The sequence below is a fragment of the Anomaloglossus baeobatrachus genome, chromosome 3, assembly GCF_048569485.1.
Source record: "Anomaloglossus baeobatrachus isolate aAnoBae1 chromosome 3, aAnoBae1.hap1, whole genome shotgun sequence".
NCBI classification, from domain to species: Eukaryota; Metazoa; Chordata; class Amphibia; order Anura; family Aromobatidae; genus Anomaloglossus; species Anomaloglossus baeobatrachus.
This window is the reverse complement of record NC_134355.1, coordinates 53,675,935-53,696,751: the sequence shown is the minus strand read 5'-3', so window position 1 is coordinate 53,696,751 and position 20,817 is coordinate 53,675,935. Positions and strand designations below refer to the sequence as shown.

At 50.0% G+C, this 20,817-nt stretch overlaps 1 protein-coding gene across 1 annotated transcript in view; it reads right to left on the bottom strand.

The window, feature by feature from the left end:
• The window catches only part of PLEKHH2 (pleckstrin homology, MyTH4 and FERM domain containing H2), a 239,776-nt gene that overhangs the window by 72,591 nt on the left and 146,368 nt on the right, over positions 1-20,817 (bottom strand). The window contains exons 10-13 of the mRNA XM_075339186.1: positions 18,515-18,606; positions 17,878-18,019; positions 2,384-2,520; positions 1,305-1,415 (exon numbers count right to left, since the gene is read on the bottom strand). Of these exons, the coding sequence (XP_075195301.1) occupies positions 1,305-1,415; positions 2,384-2,520; positions 17,878-18,019; positions 18,515-18,606 (482 nt within the window). The remainder of the gene's footprint in view (positions 1-1,304; positions 1,416-2,383; positions 2,521-17,877; positions 18,020-18,514; positions 18,607-20,817) is intronic.

Genomic DNA, 20,817 nt, shown 5'->3' with positions numbered 1-20,817 from the left:
ATATCATGAGCAGGATGGGGGTATATCATGAGCAGGATGGATGGGGGCATATCATGAGCAGGATGGATGGGGGCATATCATGAGCAGGATGGATGGGGGCGTTTCATGAGCAGGATGGATGGGGGCATATCATGAGCAGGATGGATGGGGGTATATCATGAGCAGGATGGATGGGGGCATATCATGAGCAGGATGGATGGGGGCATATCATGAGCAGGATGGATGGGGGTATATCATGAGCAGGATGGATGGGGGCATATCATGAGCAGGATGGATGGGGGCATTTCATGAGCAGGATGGATGGGGGCATATCATGAGCAGGATGGATGGTGGCATATCATGAGCAGGATGGATGGGGGCATATCATGAGCAGGATGGATGGGGGCATATCATGAGCAGGATGGATGGGGGCATATCATGAGCAGGATGGATGGGGGTATTACATGAGCAGGATGGATGGGGGCATATCATGAGCAGGATGGATGGGGGCATTTCATGAGCAGGATGGATGGGGGCATATCATGAGCAGGATGGATGGGGGTATATCATGAGCAGGATGGATGGGGGCATTTCATGAGCAGGATGGATGGGGGCATATCATGAGCAGGATGGATGGGGGCATATCATGAGCAGGATGGATGGGGGTATATCATGAGCAGGATGGATGGGGGTATTACATGAGCAGGATGGATGGGGGTATATCATGAGCAGGATGGATGGGGGTATATCATGAGCAGGATGGATGGAAGGTATATTATTAGCAGGATGGATGGGGGGTATATTATTAGCAGGATGGGGGGTATATGAGCAGGATCATATACAAGGCAGGAGGATCCTTATCAGAATGGGGTACCTTAGTAGAGAATTTGGGGACATTACCCCCATAACAGTGTCAGCAGCAGATCCTCGCCCCATAACAGTGTGTCATGACCATATTTTTTGGTTAAAATTTTATTTTCCTATTTTCCTCCTCTAAAACCAGGGTGCGTCTTATAGTCCGAAAAATACGATATATATATATATATATATATATATATATATATACTGCTCAAAAAAAATAAAGGGAACACTTAAACAAGGATTTTGTATTTTGGTGTTCCCTTTATTTTTTTGAGCAGTATGTATACTGTATACATATATATATATATATACACACACTGGGGATTTCAAGTTCTGTGTCTGAAAATTGGAGCTCTGAATGCCATAGAGATGGATAATTGTAAAACAGTATCTTTATTAGGTGGATCTTTAGTAAAAAAAAAAAAAAGAGTTTAAAATATGTCACATGGTCTAATGTCACTTACTGGAGATTTGTAGTACAGCAGTTCGCCACCTTTAAGTACAAACCATCTCCTCTTCCACGTTTTCAATTTTCCTCCCATTTTTAACAAGTATCCTGCTTTCTCCAAGAGTTCCTAAAATACAGATACCGTAAATACTGCATATAAATCATGGCATAACAGGCAATAACCAAGAACTCATTGTCAATTCTAATTTTTGAACACCACACGACATGTGATCCTGGGCGAGTGAGTACAATGTTTTTGTTTTTTTTTGCGTTAGACAGAACGGAAACATATTTACGAACATGGAAACATATATACAAGGAGGGGGACAGTAAATACCAAGAGGGGGATTAGTAGAAACCAGGAGGGGGACAGTATTTACCAGGAGGGGGACTGTATATACCAGAAGGGGCCCAAGAGGGGGATAGTATATACCAGGAGGGTAACAGTATATACCAGGAAGTCCCCAGGAAGGGGACAATAGATACTAGGAGGGGGACAGTATATACCAGAATGTCCCCAGGAAGGGGACATAAATACCAGAATGATGACATATGTACCAGGATGGGGACATATACAGCATACCAGGATGGAGGACATATTTACCAGGATGGGGGGCATATTTACCAGAATTGGGGCCATATATACCAGGATGGGGGACATATATACCAGGATAGGGGACACATTTACCAGGAAGGAGCCCAGGATGGGGTACATTAGACATTAGAACAGGATGGGAGACATTACTACTAGATAATGGTGGGTAGAAGGCAACCGGTATGTCTTTAAAGGATTTAGAACACTAAATATATATATACGGTACATACGTCTGAACAACATGTAGGGGGGAGGCCCAAATTTTGCACCGAAGCCCATCAAACTCTAATTACGCTACTGGTGGCCATATTCGTTGTTACTTATCATACAATTTAATCACTACTCTAGAAAATAAGAGATGATATTTCCAAATAGATGAAAACAACAGAAATTTTTAAAAGATCCCAATATCACTTCAGTAATGTTAATAATCTAGTGCATATGTTAGAAATTATGCAGCTGGAAAGCAATAGTTAGGTATGCCGGTCCATGTGGCTTACATTTTTGCCATTGTCACTTGATGAAGAACAGGTTTTTGGAAGCTTCTGTTCCGGTTCTGAGAATTCGCTGTCGATGGAATAAGCATCGGGAGGGATGGCATAGTCACTGTCTGAGGTCATGGAGGAAAACGAGATGCCTGCGGGTAGAAGAAATTCATATAATTAATCCCTTTGGATGAGCTGAAAAATACCCACAAAAAAAACAAACATTTTAATCTTAAAAGGGTTTATTTGGCGTAGAAATTATGTTATATTTTAGGATATGTCATAACCAGCCATTCCCATTTGATTGATGGGATATAAGCCAAAATAAAGAGGAGGCTACGGTAGAAAACTAAGACACATTTGTAGCGCCTCTGAACCCTTCAGGGCACTACTAGGTACTGCATCCTGTCGTGGATCCAGGGCCTACTCCTAGGGACCTGGAAGCTCAATGTAGGTACCAATCAACACACATAACATCCCCAGTTCCCTCACCCAGACAGGGATGACTGACTAGTTGGGGACCCAATGGATGGCCACCTAGGGGTGGAGCCGATGAAGTCCACTAGCCAACAACCCAGGGGAGGAGAAGAGACAGTAGAGGAGAGTAGTGAGTAGAGTGGAGGAGACGGAGTGTCTCAAGACACGGTATTGTAAAGGTGGCTTGACTGGTACAGGAGTGTGTTTGCCAGGGAAGGTACGATGAGGTACCCCTGGAACCAAGGCACCAACGGGGCACAGGGCCCTAGGTTAGGTGAACATTTTAAACAGCCTAGCAAATACCTGCACAGTGAGGGGACCTTCACGGACCTCCCTGACCTAAGAATCCAGGGACACCAGCAGTAACGATTGAGCCAGGGATTGGAACAGAATACCGACCCTACAGGGTTCACACTGCCCACCGTACGGATGGGAGCCTGACAACTGACAGGAGGGGACTCCCAGACGCTCCAAGCTACAGGGTTCCACAAAACGACAGAGAGGTGCAGGGGAAAGAAGCCGTCAGGGTACCACACCGGCACTGGGACTACAGGGATCAGAGGTCTGAACCAGCTGTCCAGCGTCACCATCTGCTGTGAGTAAAAACCAGAGTTGCACTGCATTCCCATCGTGTGATCTCCGTTCTTCCCATGCTGCACCCCATCATCTACACCCTGGGGCTCAGCCCTACTTGTGGAGGGCCCAACATCCCAGCTGTCATCACCATCAGCCCCAGTGGACATAAACTGTACAGCGGCGGCTCCAACTACTTAGCCGCAACCCGCAAGTGGCGTCACAATATAAACTCGTTCATCTCCCCTGTATATAAACCCTTTTTAAAAGCGTCCCCAGGGTCACAGAACCGGGCAACGGCTATAGGACACCCGTGACACAGCCCACCCTGGGCGACACACATTCATTATTTGCAAGCACATGATCTTAAAGGACATTTATAATTTGGACCCTGATGGGAAAAGTTATATCACATGTACAGTATACGTCTAAACTTGGGATATCAGGAAAAACCCTTTAAGGCAGTATATATTAGCTCTAAAAGTAATTACACAACTTAGCCAGCCTATAACACTTAGCCCCATTTTGCTAAATATGCAAACTCAGAATATGCATGCCGTCTCAATGTGGAAAATGGAATAAGACACTGCCAGAAAAGTCCCTTGAGGAAAAAGGATCAGGCATATAGAAATCCAACATGCACGTCTATTCTTATCCCCAACATCTGCCATTGGACTGGAGATCAGTTGGGAGTCAGGACACCGCCATACATACGGTATTATCAAGCCCAACTAATTTCAGCCGATGTTCATCTAATGTGCAATGGCGTATCCCAAAAACAGCACATCAAGTGCTATAGGGCTTGGAAACTGGGGAAGGGGTGGGGGGTGAGGAACAGCACAAATGGCCCTGCCACCTAATTAGTGATCCATCGAACATCGGGGTTCTTGGGTATTTGTGGAGCTCAGCTGAGTATCGCGGGTTCTCAGATATTTCATCCATGAAACAACGACCACAACGCACAAGCTTGCGTCACTGCATGACATCTGCAGGAACGCCAGAGAGAGCCAGTCGCAGTCTCTGAACGTCTCTCTCGGGGAATAAAACAATGTTTTCGGACATAGTGTGACCCAAAAGAAAAAAAAAACGCCCTCCCTCCACCAGGAAATGCTGAGTTTATGGCTGTCTGTATGCGGGTGGACAAGCGATTAGTCAGGCTCAACCACTATATAGGCAGGTGCTATTGGGGTAAATAAGTAAACCAAAGAGTAAACCGCAGCACTCAAATGATAGACAATAGGGATAAATTGGAAATTTTGAAAATTTTTATTATCAATTTTTGATATTCTGCAAAGAAGGGAATTTTGTTTACTTACCGTAAATTCCTTTTCTTCTAGCTCCAATTGGGAGACCCAGACAGTGGGTGTATAGCTACTGCCTCTGGAGGCCGCACAAAGAACTACACTTAAAAGTGTAAGGCCCCTCCCCTTCTGGCTATACACCCTCCCGTAGGAGTACGGATTCCTCAGTTTTAGTACCAAAGCAAGAAGGAGGAAAGCCAATAACAGTTTCAAAAACAAATTCAATCCGATAACAAGATCGGAGAACTTAAGAAACAACATGAACAACATGTGCACCCGAAAAAACGAAACCCTAAAAACAGATAGGGCGGGTGCTGGGTCTCCCAATTGGAGCTAGAAGAAAAGGAATTTACGGTAAGTAAACAAAATTCCCTTCTTCTTTTTCGCTCCTAATTGGGAGACCCAGACAGTGGGACGTCCAAAAGCAGTCCCTGGGTGGGTAAAAAGATACCACATGAACGGGCTGTGATACAGCCTCTTCCTACAGGTGGGCCACCGCCGCCTGAAGGACCTGTCTACCTAGGCTGGCGTCTGCCGAAGCGTAGGTATGCACTTGATAGTGTTTGGTAAACGTGTGCAGACTCGACCAGGTAGCCGCCTGGCACACTTGCTGAGCCGTAGCCTGATGCCGTAACGCCCAGGACGCACCAACGGCTCTGGTAGAATGGGCCTTCAGTCCAGATGGAATCTGAAGCCCAGCAGAACGGTATGTGTGAAGAATTGGTTCCTTGATCCACCGCGCCAGGGTGGATTTGGAAGCTTGCGATCCCTTATGCTGACCAGCGACTAGGACAAAGAGCGCATCCGAACGGCGTAGAGGCGCCGTGCGAGAAATGTAAATCCTGAGTGCTCTCACCAGGTCCAACAGATGTAAACCCTTTTCAAATTGGTGAACTGGATGCGGACACAAAGATGGCAAAGTGATATCCTGATTGAGATGAAAGGAAGAAACCACCTTGGGAGAAAACTCTGGAATTGGACGCAGTACTACCTTGTCTTGGTGAAACACCAGGAAGGGAGATTTGCAAGATAACGCCGCCAGCTCGGACACTCTTCGAAGAGACGTGACCGCTACAAGAAAAACTACCTTTTGTGAAAGCCGAGAAAGGGGAACCTCTTTCAAAGGCTCGAAAGGCGGCTTTTGAAGAGCAAGGAGAACCTTGTTCAGATCCCAGGGTTCCAATGGCCGTTTGTAAGGAGGAACGATATGACAAACTCCTTGGAGAAACGTGCGTACTTTAGAAAGCCGTGCCAAGCGCTTCTGAAAGAATACGGATAGCGCGGAGACTTGACCCTTAAGCGAGCTAAGGGACAAACCTTTTTCCAACCCAGACTGCAGGAAGGAAAGAAAAATTGGCAATGCAAATGGCCAGGGAGAAAACCCTTGAGCCAAGCACCACGCTAAGAATATCTTCCACGTCCTGTGATAGATCTTAGCTGAGGATGGTTTTCTAGCCTGTCTCATTGTGGCAACAACTCCCTGAGATAAACCTGAGGCCGCTAGGATCCAGGACTCAATGGCCACACAGTCAGGTTCAGGGCCGCAGAATTCAGATGGAAAAACGGCCCTTGAGACAGCAAATCTGGACGGTCTGGTAGTGCCCACGGTTGGCCTACCGTGAGATGCCACAGATCCGGGTACCACGACCTTCTTGGCCAATTTGGAGCGACGAGTATGGCTCGCTGGCAGTCGGACTTGATTTTCCGGAGAACTCTGGGTAACAATGCTAGAGGTGGGAACACATAGGGGAGTCGGAATTGCGACCAATCCTGAACCAAGGCGTCTGCCGCCAGCGCTCGGTGATCGTGAGACCGTGCCATGAAAACTGGGACCTTGTTGTTGTGCCGTGACGCCATCAGATCGACGTCCGGCGTCCCCCAGCGGCAACAGATCTGTTGAAACACGTCCGGGTGAAGGGACCATTCTCCTGCGTCCATGCCCTGGCGACTGAGAAAGTCTGCTTCCCAGTTTTCCACGCCTGGGATGTGAACTGCAGATATGGTGGACGCTCTGCTTTCCACCCACGTCAAAATCCGCTGGACTTCTTGAAAAGCTTGGCGACTGCGTGTTCCCCCTTGGTGGTTGATGTACGCCACCGCCGTGGAATTGTCCGACTGAATCCGAATCTGCTTGCCTTCCAGCCATTGTTGGAAGGCTCGCAGGGCAAGATAGATTGCTCTGATTTCCAGAACATTGATCTGCAGGGTGGACTCTTCCTGAGTCCACGTCCCCTGAGCTCTGTGGTGGAGAAACACCGCTCCCCACCCTGATAGGCTCGCATCTGTCGTGACCACTGCCCAGGACGGGGGAAGGAACGACTTTCCCTGTGACAATGAGTTGGGGAGAAGCCACCAACGTAGAGAGTCCTTGGCAGTCTGAGAGAGGGAGACAGTCCTGTCGAGGGACGTCGATTTCCCATCCCATTGGCGCAGAATGTCCCATTGGAGAGGGCGCAGATGAAACTGCGCGAACGGGACTGCCTCCATTGCTGCTACCATCTTTCCTAGGAAATGCATGAGGCGCCTCAGTGAGTGCGACTGGCTCTGAAGGAGAGATTGCACTCCAGTCCGTAGCGAGCACTGCTTGTCCAGTGGAAGCCTCACTATCGCTGATAGAGTATGAAACTCCATGCCAAGATAAGTCAGAGATTGGGTCGGGGTTAGATGAGACTTTGGAAAGTTGATAATCCACCCGAAAGTCTGGAGAGTGTCTAGCGCCACCTTCAGACTGTGTTGGCATGCTTCTTGAGAGGATGCCTTTATAAGCAGGTCGTCTAGATACGGGATGACCGAGTAACCCTGCGAGTGCAGTATGACGAAACGTAGGAAACGCTGATGCTCTGGTGCAATCGGCACGTGGAGATACGCATCTTTGATGTCTATTGATGCTAGAAAATCTCCCTGAGACATTGAGGCTATGACGGAGCGTAGGGATTCCATCCGGAACCTCCTGACTTTTACGTGTCTGTTGAGCAACTTCAGATCCAGGACGGGACGATACGATCCGTCCTTTTTTGGGACCACAAACAGATTGGAGTAAAAACCGTGACCTTGTTCCTGAAGAGGGACGGAGGTCACCACTCCTTCCGCCTTTAGAGCGGCCACCGCCTGCAACAGAGCATCGGCTCGGTCTGGTGGTGGAGAAGTTCGGAAGAAACGAGTTGGCGGACGAGAACTGAACTCTATCCTGTACCCGTGAGACAGAATATCTCTCACCCAACGGTCTTTGACGCTTGCTAGCCAAATGTCGCCAAAGTGGGACAGCCTCCCACCGACCGCGGGTGTGGGAATCGGAGACCGCAAGTCAGGAGGACGTCGTTTTGGCAACGGTTCCTCCGGCTGGTCTTTTTGGGCGTGACTGAGACCTCCAAGAATTTGAACGTCTCTGGTCCTTTTGAGTCTTTTTTGACGAGGCGAATTGGGACCTGCCCTGTCCTCGAAAGGACCGATAAGCAGACTGACCCCTCCTCTGTTGGGGCTTGTTTTGTCTGTGTTGCGGTAAGGAAGAGTCCTTACCCTTGGAGTGTTTGATGATCTCATCCAAACGCTCTCCAAACAATCGGTCACGAGAAAAAGGCAAATTGGTTAAGCACTTCTTGGAATGAGAATCTGCTTTCCAATGTCTCAACCACAGAGCCCTACGCAAAACAACTGAGTTGGCTGACGCCACTGCCGTGCGGCTTGTAGCGTCAAGAACAGCATTAATCGCGTACGACGCGAATGCCGCCATTTGCGAGGTCAATGGTGCTACCTGCGGGGCAAATGCATGTGTGACTGAGTCGACTCGCGCAAGCCCGGCCGTGATAGCTTGGAGTGCCCATACGGCCGCAAAAGAAGGCGCTAATGACGCTCCAATCGCTTCATAGATGGATTTCAGCCAGAGCTCCATCTGCCTGTCAGTGGCATCTTTAAGTACCGCTCCATCTTCAACAGCAACCAAGGATCTAGCTGCAAGCCTGGAAATTGGAGGATCCACTTTTGGACACTGGGTCCAACCCTTGACCACTTCAGTGGGAAAAGGGTAGCGTGTATCTTTAAGTCGTTTAGGAAAACGCCTTTCAGGATAAGCGTGGGGTTTCTGGATTGCGTCTCTGAAGTCAGCGTGGTCCAGAAAAGTGCTTAATGTACGCTTAGGGTATCTGAAATGGATTCTCTCGTGCTGCGAAGCTGACTCCTCTACAGGAGGAGCTGGTGGGGAAATATTCAACATCTTATTGATGTTAAATATAAGATCATTAACTATGGCGTCACCATCTGGTGTATCTAGATTGAGAGCGGTCCCCGGATCAGAATCCTGATCAGTTACGTCTGCCTCATCACCCATAGATTCATCCCGCTGGGATCCAGACCATTGAGATGAATGGGAAGGCCCGTCATAACGAGCCCGCTTAGGCTGCCCGGGGCCATCGTCCGAGTCAGAGTCTTCACCCTGAGGTGTAGATGCCCGTCCCGGAGCTAGGAGCTGAGGGGGACCAGGGGGCAAGACATGCACAGTGTCCGTGGTCTGAAGTACAGGCCTAGCTCGCAATGTGTCAAGAATTTGTGACATAGTGAGAGACATTCTGTCAGCAAAAGCTGCAAACTCAGTTCCTGTCACCTGGACAGCATTCACAGGTGGTACACCCTGGGACACGTCCAGCAGAGGTCCCGACTGTGCAAGCGCCGCAGGGGCCGAGCACTGCACACAATGGGGGTCCGTGGAGCCTGCCGGTAGAAAAGTCCCACATGCGGTGCAGGAAGCATATAATGTCTGTGCCTTGGCACCCTTGCGTTTTACGGGCGACATGCTGCTGGCTCTCTGCATGTGAGAGAGTCTATAGCCAAAGGGCGACCAGCGCTATGTAATACCAAGTATTTGTAGCAACAAAATACTAAGGATACTACGAGCACAAGAGGGGGTGAGCCCTGAGGGCTGCTTACCGCCCGCTGAACAGCGGGTAAGAGGCTGCAGAATGCCTTGTCTGGGACTCCCCGGCTCCCCTCTGCAGCTCAGCGTGTCAGCAAGAATGGCTGCCGGCTTCTGTGGAGAGGGGCGGTCCGTGGGAGTTCCCAAACAAAAGTGCGGGAACAGTGTCCCCTCTGTGCTGACTGTGAGGGCTGGAGTATGTAAAAACGACTCCAGCCCTCAGCACTGATGCACTGGCCAGCGTCCCGCCCCTCTCCTGACTGGCAGGTCTGGGGGCGGGAACGAACGAAAGCAGGCCGCAAAAGCCGGGGACTCGAGTTATCAGCGCGGCCGCCGTAAAAGCGCGGGCCGCGCTGAAGTCCCCGGCGCACCACAAGTGCCAGCCGCGCCGCTGTTCCAGCGGCCGGCGCGACCGAGTCCTAGACGTGGGCAGCGTCCCGCCCCTCTCCTGACTGGCAGGTCTGGGGGCGGGAACGAACGGAAGCAGGCCGCAAAAAGCCGGGGACTGTAGTTATGAGCGCGGCCGCCGTAAAAGCGCAGGCCGCGCTGAAGTCCCCGGCGCACTACAAGTGCTAGCCGCGCCGCAGCCCCAGCGGCCGGCGCGACCGATTCCCAGAAGTGTGCCTGCTTCAGCTAAGCTGAATGAGGCCATGGCACAGGCGCCGCAGCGCTGATGTCCCCCGGCGCACTACAACACCCAGCATGCTGCGGTGTGAGCGCCAGATACACGGGGACACAGAGTACCTTGAGGATGCAGGGCCATGTCCCTGATGTACTCCGCTCCATCCAGCATCTTCTCCAGGGGCTGTAGATGGAGCACGGTCTCAGTGCCTGGAGACCGGTAAATCCCACTTCACCCAGAGCCCTGTAAAAAGGGATGGGGAAGGAATCAGCATGTGGGCTCCTGCCGCCGTACCCGCAATGGGTACCTCAACCTTACAAACACCTCCGACATAAGTGGGGTGAGAAGGGAGCATACTGGGAGTCTGTATAGACCCTCTTTTCTTCCATCCGACATAGTCAGCAGCTGCTGCTGACTAAAAACAATGGAGCTATGCGTGCGTGTCTGACCTCCTTGCGCACAAAGCCAAAACTGAGGAATCCGTACTCCTACGGGAGGGTGTATAGCCAGAAGGGGAGGGGCCTTACACTTTTAAGTGTAGTTCTTTGTGCGGCCTCCAGAGGCAGTAGCTATACACCCACTGTCTGGGTCTCCCAATTAGGAGCGAAAAAGAAAAAAGCACAGAAATGAAAAAGCAAAACACCCGACGTTTCAGCTACTGGAGCCTTTTTCAAGGTTTTGCGTGAAAGATGAGGGAAGGTAACATGGGTCACGTAGGGACTACCATCAGGAGCAAGTTAAGAGGTGCCACACTTTTGCAGTATGTGTCGCGGGCGGGGAGGAGGGTGTCAGCACACCGCGCTTCACCCCTTCTGCTCGGGTCCGGCAGTTGCTCCTGGTGGCTCGAGCCGTGGGCCGGATCCCGGGGTGTCTCGAGCGACACTCCTCGCCCGTGAGTGAAAGGGGGTGTTTGTTGGGTGTGGGGATTGTTATAGTTCGTGACGCCACCCACGGTTGTGGTGATTGCACCACCGCTGCTCAGTGTGGGGGTCCCGGGGATGGTGATGCGGAGCAGCCAGGTGTTGTGTTGCCCCTCCGTGGGTAGGGGTTGGTGATCCCGGGGCCCGGTGATGAGATGTGAAGTGTAGGGCCTGGAGGGCGCAGGGGCGCGGGGGCAGCGCTGTGCCTTGCGGCACTATGGTACTCACTCAGCCTGACACACGGACACAGTTTGTACGGTAAACCAACGGCTGGTAGGACGGTCCCACAGACGGCTGCACCTGCACTCCCGGTAGGTAACGGTGACGTTTCTCTTCCTTGCACCTGTGTTGTCTGATGGTAGCGGTGGATTCCCTCCGGTTACCCGCTCCCCGACTGCAATCTGGGCCGGAGGAGCTCTACACTTTGCCCGCAGGCGCTGGCCCTGGGGAAACTTGTGCCTTGGCGGTGGCGGTGTCTCCCCCGGTAATGGTCGGGCTGTTGCCGTCAATCGGGACTTGGTTGCTGGGGGATCTGCGTCCCCGTCACTGACGGATTTGGCAAATCTGGCGACTCCTAGCCTTGCCGGGGTCCGAGAGGCCCCTGCCCTGGTGCTGACTGTCCTTCGGAACACTGCTCCAGACCACCGGGCACACAGCCAACGGGGTCCTTCCAGGAACTTCCAAACTGTCCCCCTCCAAACAGTCACCGCCGTCGCTGACCTTGCTGTTCTGGCCCTACACAAAGCTGGGCTCTCAGGCTTTCTTTCCTTCTGTCACTTTGCTGTTTACTTTAGCCCCTGCCTGGGCTACTCCTCACTCCTTCCACTTCCTCCTCCCTCACTCGACTCTCCCTGGACTCTAACTGCCTGGTTACTTCCTGCCTCCAGAGTTGTGAGCTCCTTGGTGGGCGGAGCCAACCGCCTGGCCCACCCCCTGGTGTGCATCATCAACCTCTGGAGGAAGGCAACAAGGATTTCCGGTTAGCAGGTGTGCCTACCTGGAGTGTGGGGTGTGGTGGTGTTGTGACCTGTGTCCCCTGGCTTGCCCAGGGCGACACATTCCCCCTTAGCAAAATGCAGACCGTCCGCGGGCTGCCGTCCTACACCGGTTTTATTTTTCTGTAAAAGGGGATAACAAGGGTTAATCAAACATCAATAACATTTTTAATCATAAACTCTTCCCAAGACGGGAGGCACATTTTCTTAAACGTTGCAACGGTGTACGGTCACGGTTTCCGCTCTCTCCCACCCAAGCAACCTGGCCCTGATGCTGCCCCTAAAACCCAGGCAGCACCCCTTGACCCACAGTCCAGCATAAGTCACCCGAGCGGGATCTGTCCTTCCCCTCCAGAGGGTAGCCACCGGTTCCTTTGGTGGCTGGGCCCTGGCCTGCTCTGCTCAGGGCCCTCCCTCCAACCTGCCTCTCCGGAGGCGGTATTGCGGAAACGGTAACGGTACCCAACATATTTACAAGCCACTAACGTTTGTGGTTGCCCTGCAGAGTTCACGGGCTTGTCCATGGATAGTTCCCATGCATTTCAAACTTTAAACGGTCCCCACGGGGACAACGGTGCCGGCTCCAGCCGGTTGCAAATCACAAACAAATCTGGTGAAGTACTCGGTCATTTTCATTTCCATCATTTCAAACTTTCAAACTTAACAAACAAACAGCAAACTTCGGGTGGTCCCCACGGGGACGGTGCAACGGGCAGCCGCTGCCCTACTCCGGTCCGTCTGCGGCTTCTTCCGAGGGAGGGGGTGCAGAGCTCACCTTGCTCTCCGGGCTGCCCCTCAGCTTCACATCCAGGGCAAACCACCCCCTCTCTCCGCAGTGCCGAGTATACCGCACCATGTCTCCCGGTATCAAATTGCGGCCAGGATGCTCTTCGGGCAGGTGAGCATGTACATCCCGCCGGGCTACAAACACCTCGGCCTCCAGGCCCGGTTCGCATATGAACCCGTAGCCCCGGCGGATATCGAATCGCCTCACCTGCCCCTCGTAGAACGGGCCCCGGACACGGAAGGTCGCTTGCCGCAGGTTTTCCTTCTCCCTTATGGCTCGGGCCACCAGCTCGGCTTTCCTTCGCTCCCTCTCCGCGATCTCCAGGCCCAGCTTGGTCGGCTCCCTGTCCCAGTATGGCTCCGGCGCACGGGTTGAGCCCCGCGGGACATCCAGCACGTTACCCACTGTCAGGAAGGTGGGTAGCGTATCCCGCGGTGTCATGGCCTTGGGCGCTGCCTTGCAGCGACAACCCGGCGCCACCTCAGCCGAGGTGTGGGGGATGGGCACAGGGGCTTTCCGCAGTTGGGCCCTCAGCTCGGAGCGGGTCATCGGCTCCGGCTCGGGAAGCTGCTCGGGGACTGTCTCTGGCACAATCTTTGGGGCCTTCCAAGGCAATGCCTCCGGTTTGCTACGGGCTCCGGCTACAGGTCGGTCCGCTGGGGCGGACGGGCTGGGTATCGCTACCGGTTGCGGTGGTAGCGGGCCTAGTGGCGGGGTCACAGCCTCCGAGACGGGTGGCGAGGGAGGCAACGGGGGGAGAGGGCTTGGACCGGGTCCCTCAGCCGCAGCGACCGGTCCCTCCGGGACATAGGGGCGTGGGTCACTCACCCTCCCTTCCTCCGCTTCCTCCTCGCGTCTCCGCACGGCTGTCAAAACGTCCGCCATGTCGGTCTCCCACTCCTCCAGGAGGAGCTGCATTTTGACCTGCAGCCTTAGATGGAGCTGCGCGGTCCGGATCTCCACCCACGCTGCGGTTCCCGGCGCGGGGGCCACGGTGTTTCGGGACGGCATCCACATGGTGTCTTTGCTGTTTGCTTCCAGGAACGGTTTTCTGGCAAGGTCCTGGCGTCCTTGCTTTTATAGCGGCGACTACATGCGTTCAGCCGCCATCGCGTCCCCCTTAGCTCTTTCCGGCCCCTCCTCTCTCGGGGCGGGGTTTTGGCCTTCGCGCTTCTACTGCTCGAGAAGACGCTCGAGCGGGAACTTTTCGCGCCAAAGATGGCGGCTTCTGAAATTTTTCTGCCGGATGCCTCCGGCGGTAACAAGGCGCACCTCTACCTGACGGCAGAGCGGTAAGATCCTGTTCGTGACGCCAAGTTGTCGCGGGCGGGGAGGAGGGTGTCAGCACACCGCGCTCACCCCTTCTGCTCGGGTCCGGCAGTTGCTCCTGGTGGCTCGAGCCGTGGGCCGGATCCCGGGGTGTCTCGAGCGACACTCCTCGCCCGTGAGTGAAAGGGGGTGTTTGTTGGGTGTGGGGATTGTTATAGTTCGTGACGCCACCCACGGTTGTGGTGATTGCACCACCGCTGCTCAGTGTGGGGGTCCCGGGGATGGTGATGCGGAGCAGCCAGGTGTTGTGTTGCCCCTCCGTGGGTAGGGGTTGGTGATCCCGGGGCCCGGTGATGAGATGTGAAGTGTAGGGCCTGGAGGGCGCAGGGGCGCGGGGGCAGCGCTGTGCCTTGCGGCACTATGGTACTCACTCAGCCTGACACACGGACACAGTTTGTACGGTAAACCAACGGCTGGTAGGACGGTCCCACAGACGGCTGCACCTGCACTCCCGGTAGGTAACGGTGACATTTCTCTTCCTTGCACCTGTGTTGTCTGATGGTAGCGGTGGATTCCCTCCGGTTACCCGCTCCCCGACTGCAATCTGGGCCGGAGGAGCTCTACACTTTGCCCGCAGGCGCTGGCCCTGGGGAAACTTGTGCCTTGGCGGTGGCGGTGTCTCCCCGGTAATGGTCGGGCTGTTGCCGTCAATCGGGACTTGGTTGCTGGGGGATCTGCGTCCCCGTCACTGACGGATTTGGCAAATCTGGCGACTCCTAGCCTTGCCGGGGTCCGAGAGGCCCCTGCCCTGGTGCTGACTGTCCTTCGGAACACTGCTCCAGACCACCGGGCACACAGCCAACGGGGTCCTTCCAGGAACTTCCAAACTGTCCCCCTCCAAACAGTCACCGCCGTCGCTGACCTTGCTGTTCTGGCCCTACACAAAGCTGGGCTCTCAGGCTTTCTTTCCTTCTGTCACTTTGCTGTTTACTTTAGCCCCTGCCTGGGCTACTCCTCACTCCTTCCACTTCCTCCTCCCTCACTCGACTCTCCCTGGACTCTAACTGCCTGGTTACTTCCTGCCTCCAGAGTTGTGAGCTCCTTGGTGGGCGGAGCCAACCGCCTGGCCCACCCCCTGGTGTGCATCATCAACCTCTGGAGGAAGGCAACAAGGATTTCCGGTTAGCAGGTGTGCCTACCTGGAGTGTGGGGTGTGGTGGTGTTGTGACCTGTGTCCCCTGGCTTGCCCAGGGCGACACATTTGTCAAAATCGACCAAAGGTCAGGAGACAGGGAGATGGTGAACGAATGGTGCGTCTGTAGGTAGAAGCCTGGGGAAAAGCAGGAGTCCTTGTGGAGCAATGATGGCAATAGTGTTGGTCGTGGCAAAACCTTGAAAAAGGCTCCAGGAACCAAAACGTTGGGTGTTTTTCTTTTTCATTTCTGTGCACTTTTTGCAGAATATAAAAATTGATAATAACATTTTTCCAATTTTTCCCTATTGTCTATCATTTGAGTGCTGGGATTTACTCTTTTGTATGTGGGTGGAGACCCAAACAGGCCAGTTATTGACTTTTCATAATGCTAATTACTCACGTTCATCTCATCAGAGCGTCTCACCAACTCAAAACGAGTAACGAGCATTTGAGAATTTTAGTGCTTGCCCATCACTAGTCAGGATCCAAGTGGTTAGATGTAGGAGCCCTCGGTTACCCCATTAGGCCTCTACAACATTATTGTAAAAACTCTATGGGTTATTAATGGCAGGCTGGGGCATATGGAGGTGATCAAATTCAGATCCTTGCCATGGAGCCTCCAATTTTCTAGGTAGCACTGCCCAACATGATAACAACACTGGAGCCACCTCTGCATCTTCCGTTGTTGCACTATACATTTGTATATACACTAGTCCAATAGTGGTGAAACTGTCCTCGGGATGTGATCTATTTGTTTTAGAATGAGACGATCTACTAGAGGAACAAGAAGAGACAGACTGCGACGACAAACCTATGTATCACACGTGGCACACTTGTGCCGTTCTAAAGTACCTAAATGATTTGCCAATGAAAAAAAGCGGCAACAGGCAGGGAAATATATATCTGTATACCAGGAGACTGCAAAATATCTTCATGAGCAAATTATGTGATTGAAAATATCTTGAATTTTTTTCACATTATCAGTAACGTTTTTCCAGCTGTTGTCCATTTGCGTCTCCAGGCCAAGAATATAACATCTGTTCCAAATACCGAATCTGAAGAAATAAGTTTCTATGACTTGTTTCCAAGGTTGTGTTCATTATTAGAGCCACATGTGCCGTCGATACAGCTGATGGCTACTAAGTCTACTTATGGTATTAATACTTTACAATGTTATGTAAGCCAATTACCGTGTGCCCGAAGTGAGTTACCCAAGATCACTGCCAATTGTCGCTAAACTTACAGCCAGCTCCTGCCCTTTGGGAATCGGTAAATCTCCTGGGTGCCGTAAATTCAGGGAATGAGAAAGGGGACATAGAAACGGTGTGTAAAATACTTTTGGGGCAAGGAAAATGAAATGTTCCTCAAGGGCATTTGAGATACTTGCCAAGTATAAATTTATTCAGTCAACTGATTATAGAGGTAATAGGTAATGAATGACAAGTTAGGCCACAGTTTTTGGATATTTTTGAGAGGCTACAATTAACTTTTACAATATAACATGCTTGGAAACTTGAAAATCACTTATTAAATGTCACGAGGAGATTTTCGCAGGCATCGCCAACTGTCATGGCTGTGTCAGGGCCTGTGGAAACTTCATATTCTGTCACTCTGCCTGTTAACTTCTCTGATGTCTGATCAGCACAGGGAGACGCGGGCATCGACCCACCGACTTAAGGCCGCTTTACACGTAACGACATCGCTAACGAGATGTTGTTGGGGTCACGGAATTCGTGACGCACATCCGGCCTCGTTAGTGACGTTGTTGCTTGTGAAACGCACGAAAGACTGCTAACGATCAAAATAATTGTTGACCGGTTGTTCTAATCTCAAATATCGTTGATGTTGCAGGACACAGGTTGTTCGTCATTACTGAGGCAGCACACATCGCTATGTGTGACACCGCAGGAACGAGGTACCTGCGGCCGCCAGCAATAAGGAAGGAAGAAGGTGGGCGGGACGTTTCGGCCACTCATCTCCACCCCTCCGCTTCTATTGGGTGGCTGCTTAGGGACGCTGAAAGAACCTCCCCCTTAGAAAGGAGGCGGTTCGCCGGCCACAGCGACATCGCTAGGCAGGTAAGTATGTGTGACGGGGACTAACGATGTTGTGCGCCACGGGCAGCGATTTACACGTGATGCACAACCAACGGGGGCGGGTGCTTTAACCAGCGACATCGCTAGCAATGTTGCTGTGTGTAAAAAGGCCTTTAGGCAATCTAGCAAGAGTTAATCTCTACTGGACTGCTTGTTAGTCTTTTTGATCATATGCTATGAGCGAGCCAATCACATTTGTTGCCCTCCTATACTATATATGCTTTCTGGATCATTCCAATAATGAACAAAATTGTTAAAAAAAAAACACCTTAAAGTTTACTTAATGGATGCATGAACGGGTGCAGATATAGTATTACGTGGTTATTTATCATTTTAATACTCAACAATCTCAGTGAGCAGACACTTGCCTCTTTTCAAAGCTCGAGGACTTCCCGCTTCACTCTGATTTCGACAGTCTGACTCTGAAGTCCGAGAACTTGATCGAGAGCTCAACTCCTCCTCAGATCCTGATGAGTCTTCCAAAGGACTAGTGCTTATCTGAGTGGCCTTCTAAAGATTAATGAATAAAGAAATTACATTTAAATAAATATCAACACAGCTCTTGCAATTAAAACAATTTTCAGATAAGCCATCAATATGTGATCAGTATGGGACCACCCCGCAATTAGCAATGATCAGCAGAATAATGAGGCCATGGCAATGAAGAGATCTTAGCAGCACAGAGCAAAGCTGCAGTACCAGGCACAGTCACTCGTAATGATGAGCTTCTGAGCCTGGATGAAGGGACTTTGTTCGGCTGATGGTGAAGATCCCGTGGATCAAACTCACATCAATCACAAATTAATGCAGTACACGAGACAGGTCATCCATATTATTCTCCATTCTCCTTCCCCGTAAAACAAAAACAAAATATCTCTAAGTATCTTATTTTATAATCACAATTTACAAATAGTAACAAAATGTACAGTATTTATTTATATATATATATATATATATATATATATATATATATATATATATATATATAATTACTCTGAGTCATACCCCTTTCAATGTGGTGTAGACAGGTGAGCTCAGGTTCTTGTATATGAGAGATGTGTAGACGCCAGATGTCGGGCATGACGCTGTAGAGACACCTATAGATAACAAGTAAAATCACAAAATATATAAAAGATTAGTAATAATGAACATAAGAAATATTTCCTACATTGTTTTTTATTAAACTTTTTTGTTCTTTTAAAGCTGTGGTCCATTTTTCAAGAAAAAAAATAGAATAGTAAAAAATGGTTAAAAAAAACACAAAGCATGTCTCCTCCTTTGCCACTCAGGTCCCTCCGCAGCTCCCTGAGGTATTTTATTGACAATTCTCCAAAGGTGACACCTTGTTGTCTTTTTATTGCTACCTTCCTGCTCTTGCTTTTCTCCTGAGTCTCTCATTGTTTGGTCCTGTGTGTTTGCAGTGTGTCAGAGTTTTTGTTTTCCCCTTTCTGTCTTTATCTGTGTTTCCATCTCACTGCTGCCCCTTACTTCCCTGGTGAGATGGGTGAATCAGATTAGTTCTGGCCAGGAGTATAGCCAGGTATGTGAGTCTGGCATCTCCACCATTAAGGGTAACCCTGAGGTTAGGGATAGCCTTGAGACCCATAGCGTGAGTATATATAGTAGTAGCCCCTGTCCCTTGCTATCCACAGTTACATCGAGATAACGATATTATAATATAGAAGCATAAGTAAATTTGTAAATGCAATATTTGAATCTTGTTGATTAGTTGGGCCTCCAGAGTCAATGTTACTGGTGAACCCCTGCCGTCCCAGTCTGACACTACAGAAAAGGACATGTAGGGCTTACACAGGTTTCACAAATGCGACATCCAGGGTTCAAGTACGGTCCACGATGTCCGGACCAACTGCAGGTTTTCTAACCCAAACTCACTTGCCCCGTATATGCCCATGAGGCTGGTGAATTAGGGTCAGATGATCTGTATTTGGACCATGAAGGGTGGATGTGTGACATCAGTACCTTTAATTGTTATTTTTATAGATTTTCTAACATTGGCCCATTAAAAAATATTTTAATTTCCATAATAAATGAGAAGAAGAAGACTAAAACAACAACATTAAAAGGGGCAGGAAGAAGAGATGGCTAAAAAGAATGGGGGAAAAGCCTCAAGCCTACAAAAGATCATATATTTTGGCTTATGGCATCATTATAGCTTCATATTATGTATCTAAGGCTCTACAAAAGGGGTAGATTTACTAAGGACCGGTCTAAAAGAAAAGTTGGTCTTTGTTGCCCATGGCAACCAATCACAAGGCAGCTTTCATTTTACCACAGCAGTTTAAGAAATGAAAGCTGAGCATTGATTGGTTGCTAAGGGCAACAAAGGCAATGTTTTACTTAGCCAATTTTGTTAAAGGCGGCCTAGTCGATCCCTTTATGGCACCATGTTCACACTACAAATGGATCATGGCACGATTTTCTTTTATATTGTAAAAGCATGGTACACTATGCTTATTAATCTCATTGAATACCTTGGCTTAAAATATTTTTTAGACAATTTTTGTGTTTACCGTTTTAGCCCCATCTTCTCTTAACAACAACTCAAATGTGAAGAAACACATTAACTCTACAAACAATGTCACTATAAGAACTATGAGGCTTTGAGGCTGCACGTAGGCCTGAGATCGGCATTAGGGATGATCGAATACCTCAAATATTCGGCTTTGCGAATATTTTCCGAATAGGTCGCCGCTATGCGAATATTAGATGCGCAATGTAAGTCTATGGGAAGACCGAATAGTTCCAAATAGTTGTTATTCGGGTTTCTAGTAGACTTACATTGCGCATCGAATATTCACGAATAGTCGAATAGCGACGACCTATTCGGAAAATATTCGCGAAGCCGAATATTTGAGGTATTCAATCATCCCTAATCGGCATCAGTGAAATGCATGGTCTGGGTGACGTGAGGAGCACAACGATAGAGTTTGGTCACTGTGAGCCCAAATCATTTCCTTTTTTTTCTTAGTCACTTTTCTTTTTTTGTCTACTGATATTTATTGACATTTTTTTGTACCAGACTCTTTAAAATAGTGAATGTGGTTCCTGAATCTTTGGTAAAATCTAAAACCCTTTTATATATGTTGTCAGCCTTTTCTGCGACTCTTTAGCCCAAAACGTCACAATCTCCGATAATTGTACAATATTTTGAGGGGCACATAAAATCACATAAAACCACTCAGGGAGGGGAGCTGCAATATATTTGTGAAAGATTTTTGCCCCTTTTTTAAAAAAAAATTAAAAAATCAGCAAACAATGTACACAGCTCTGGCAAAAATTAAGAGACC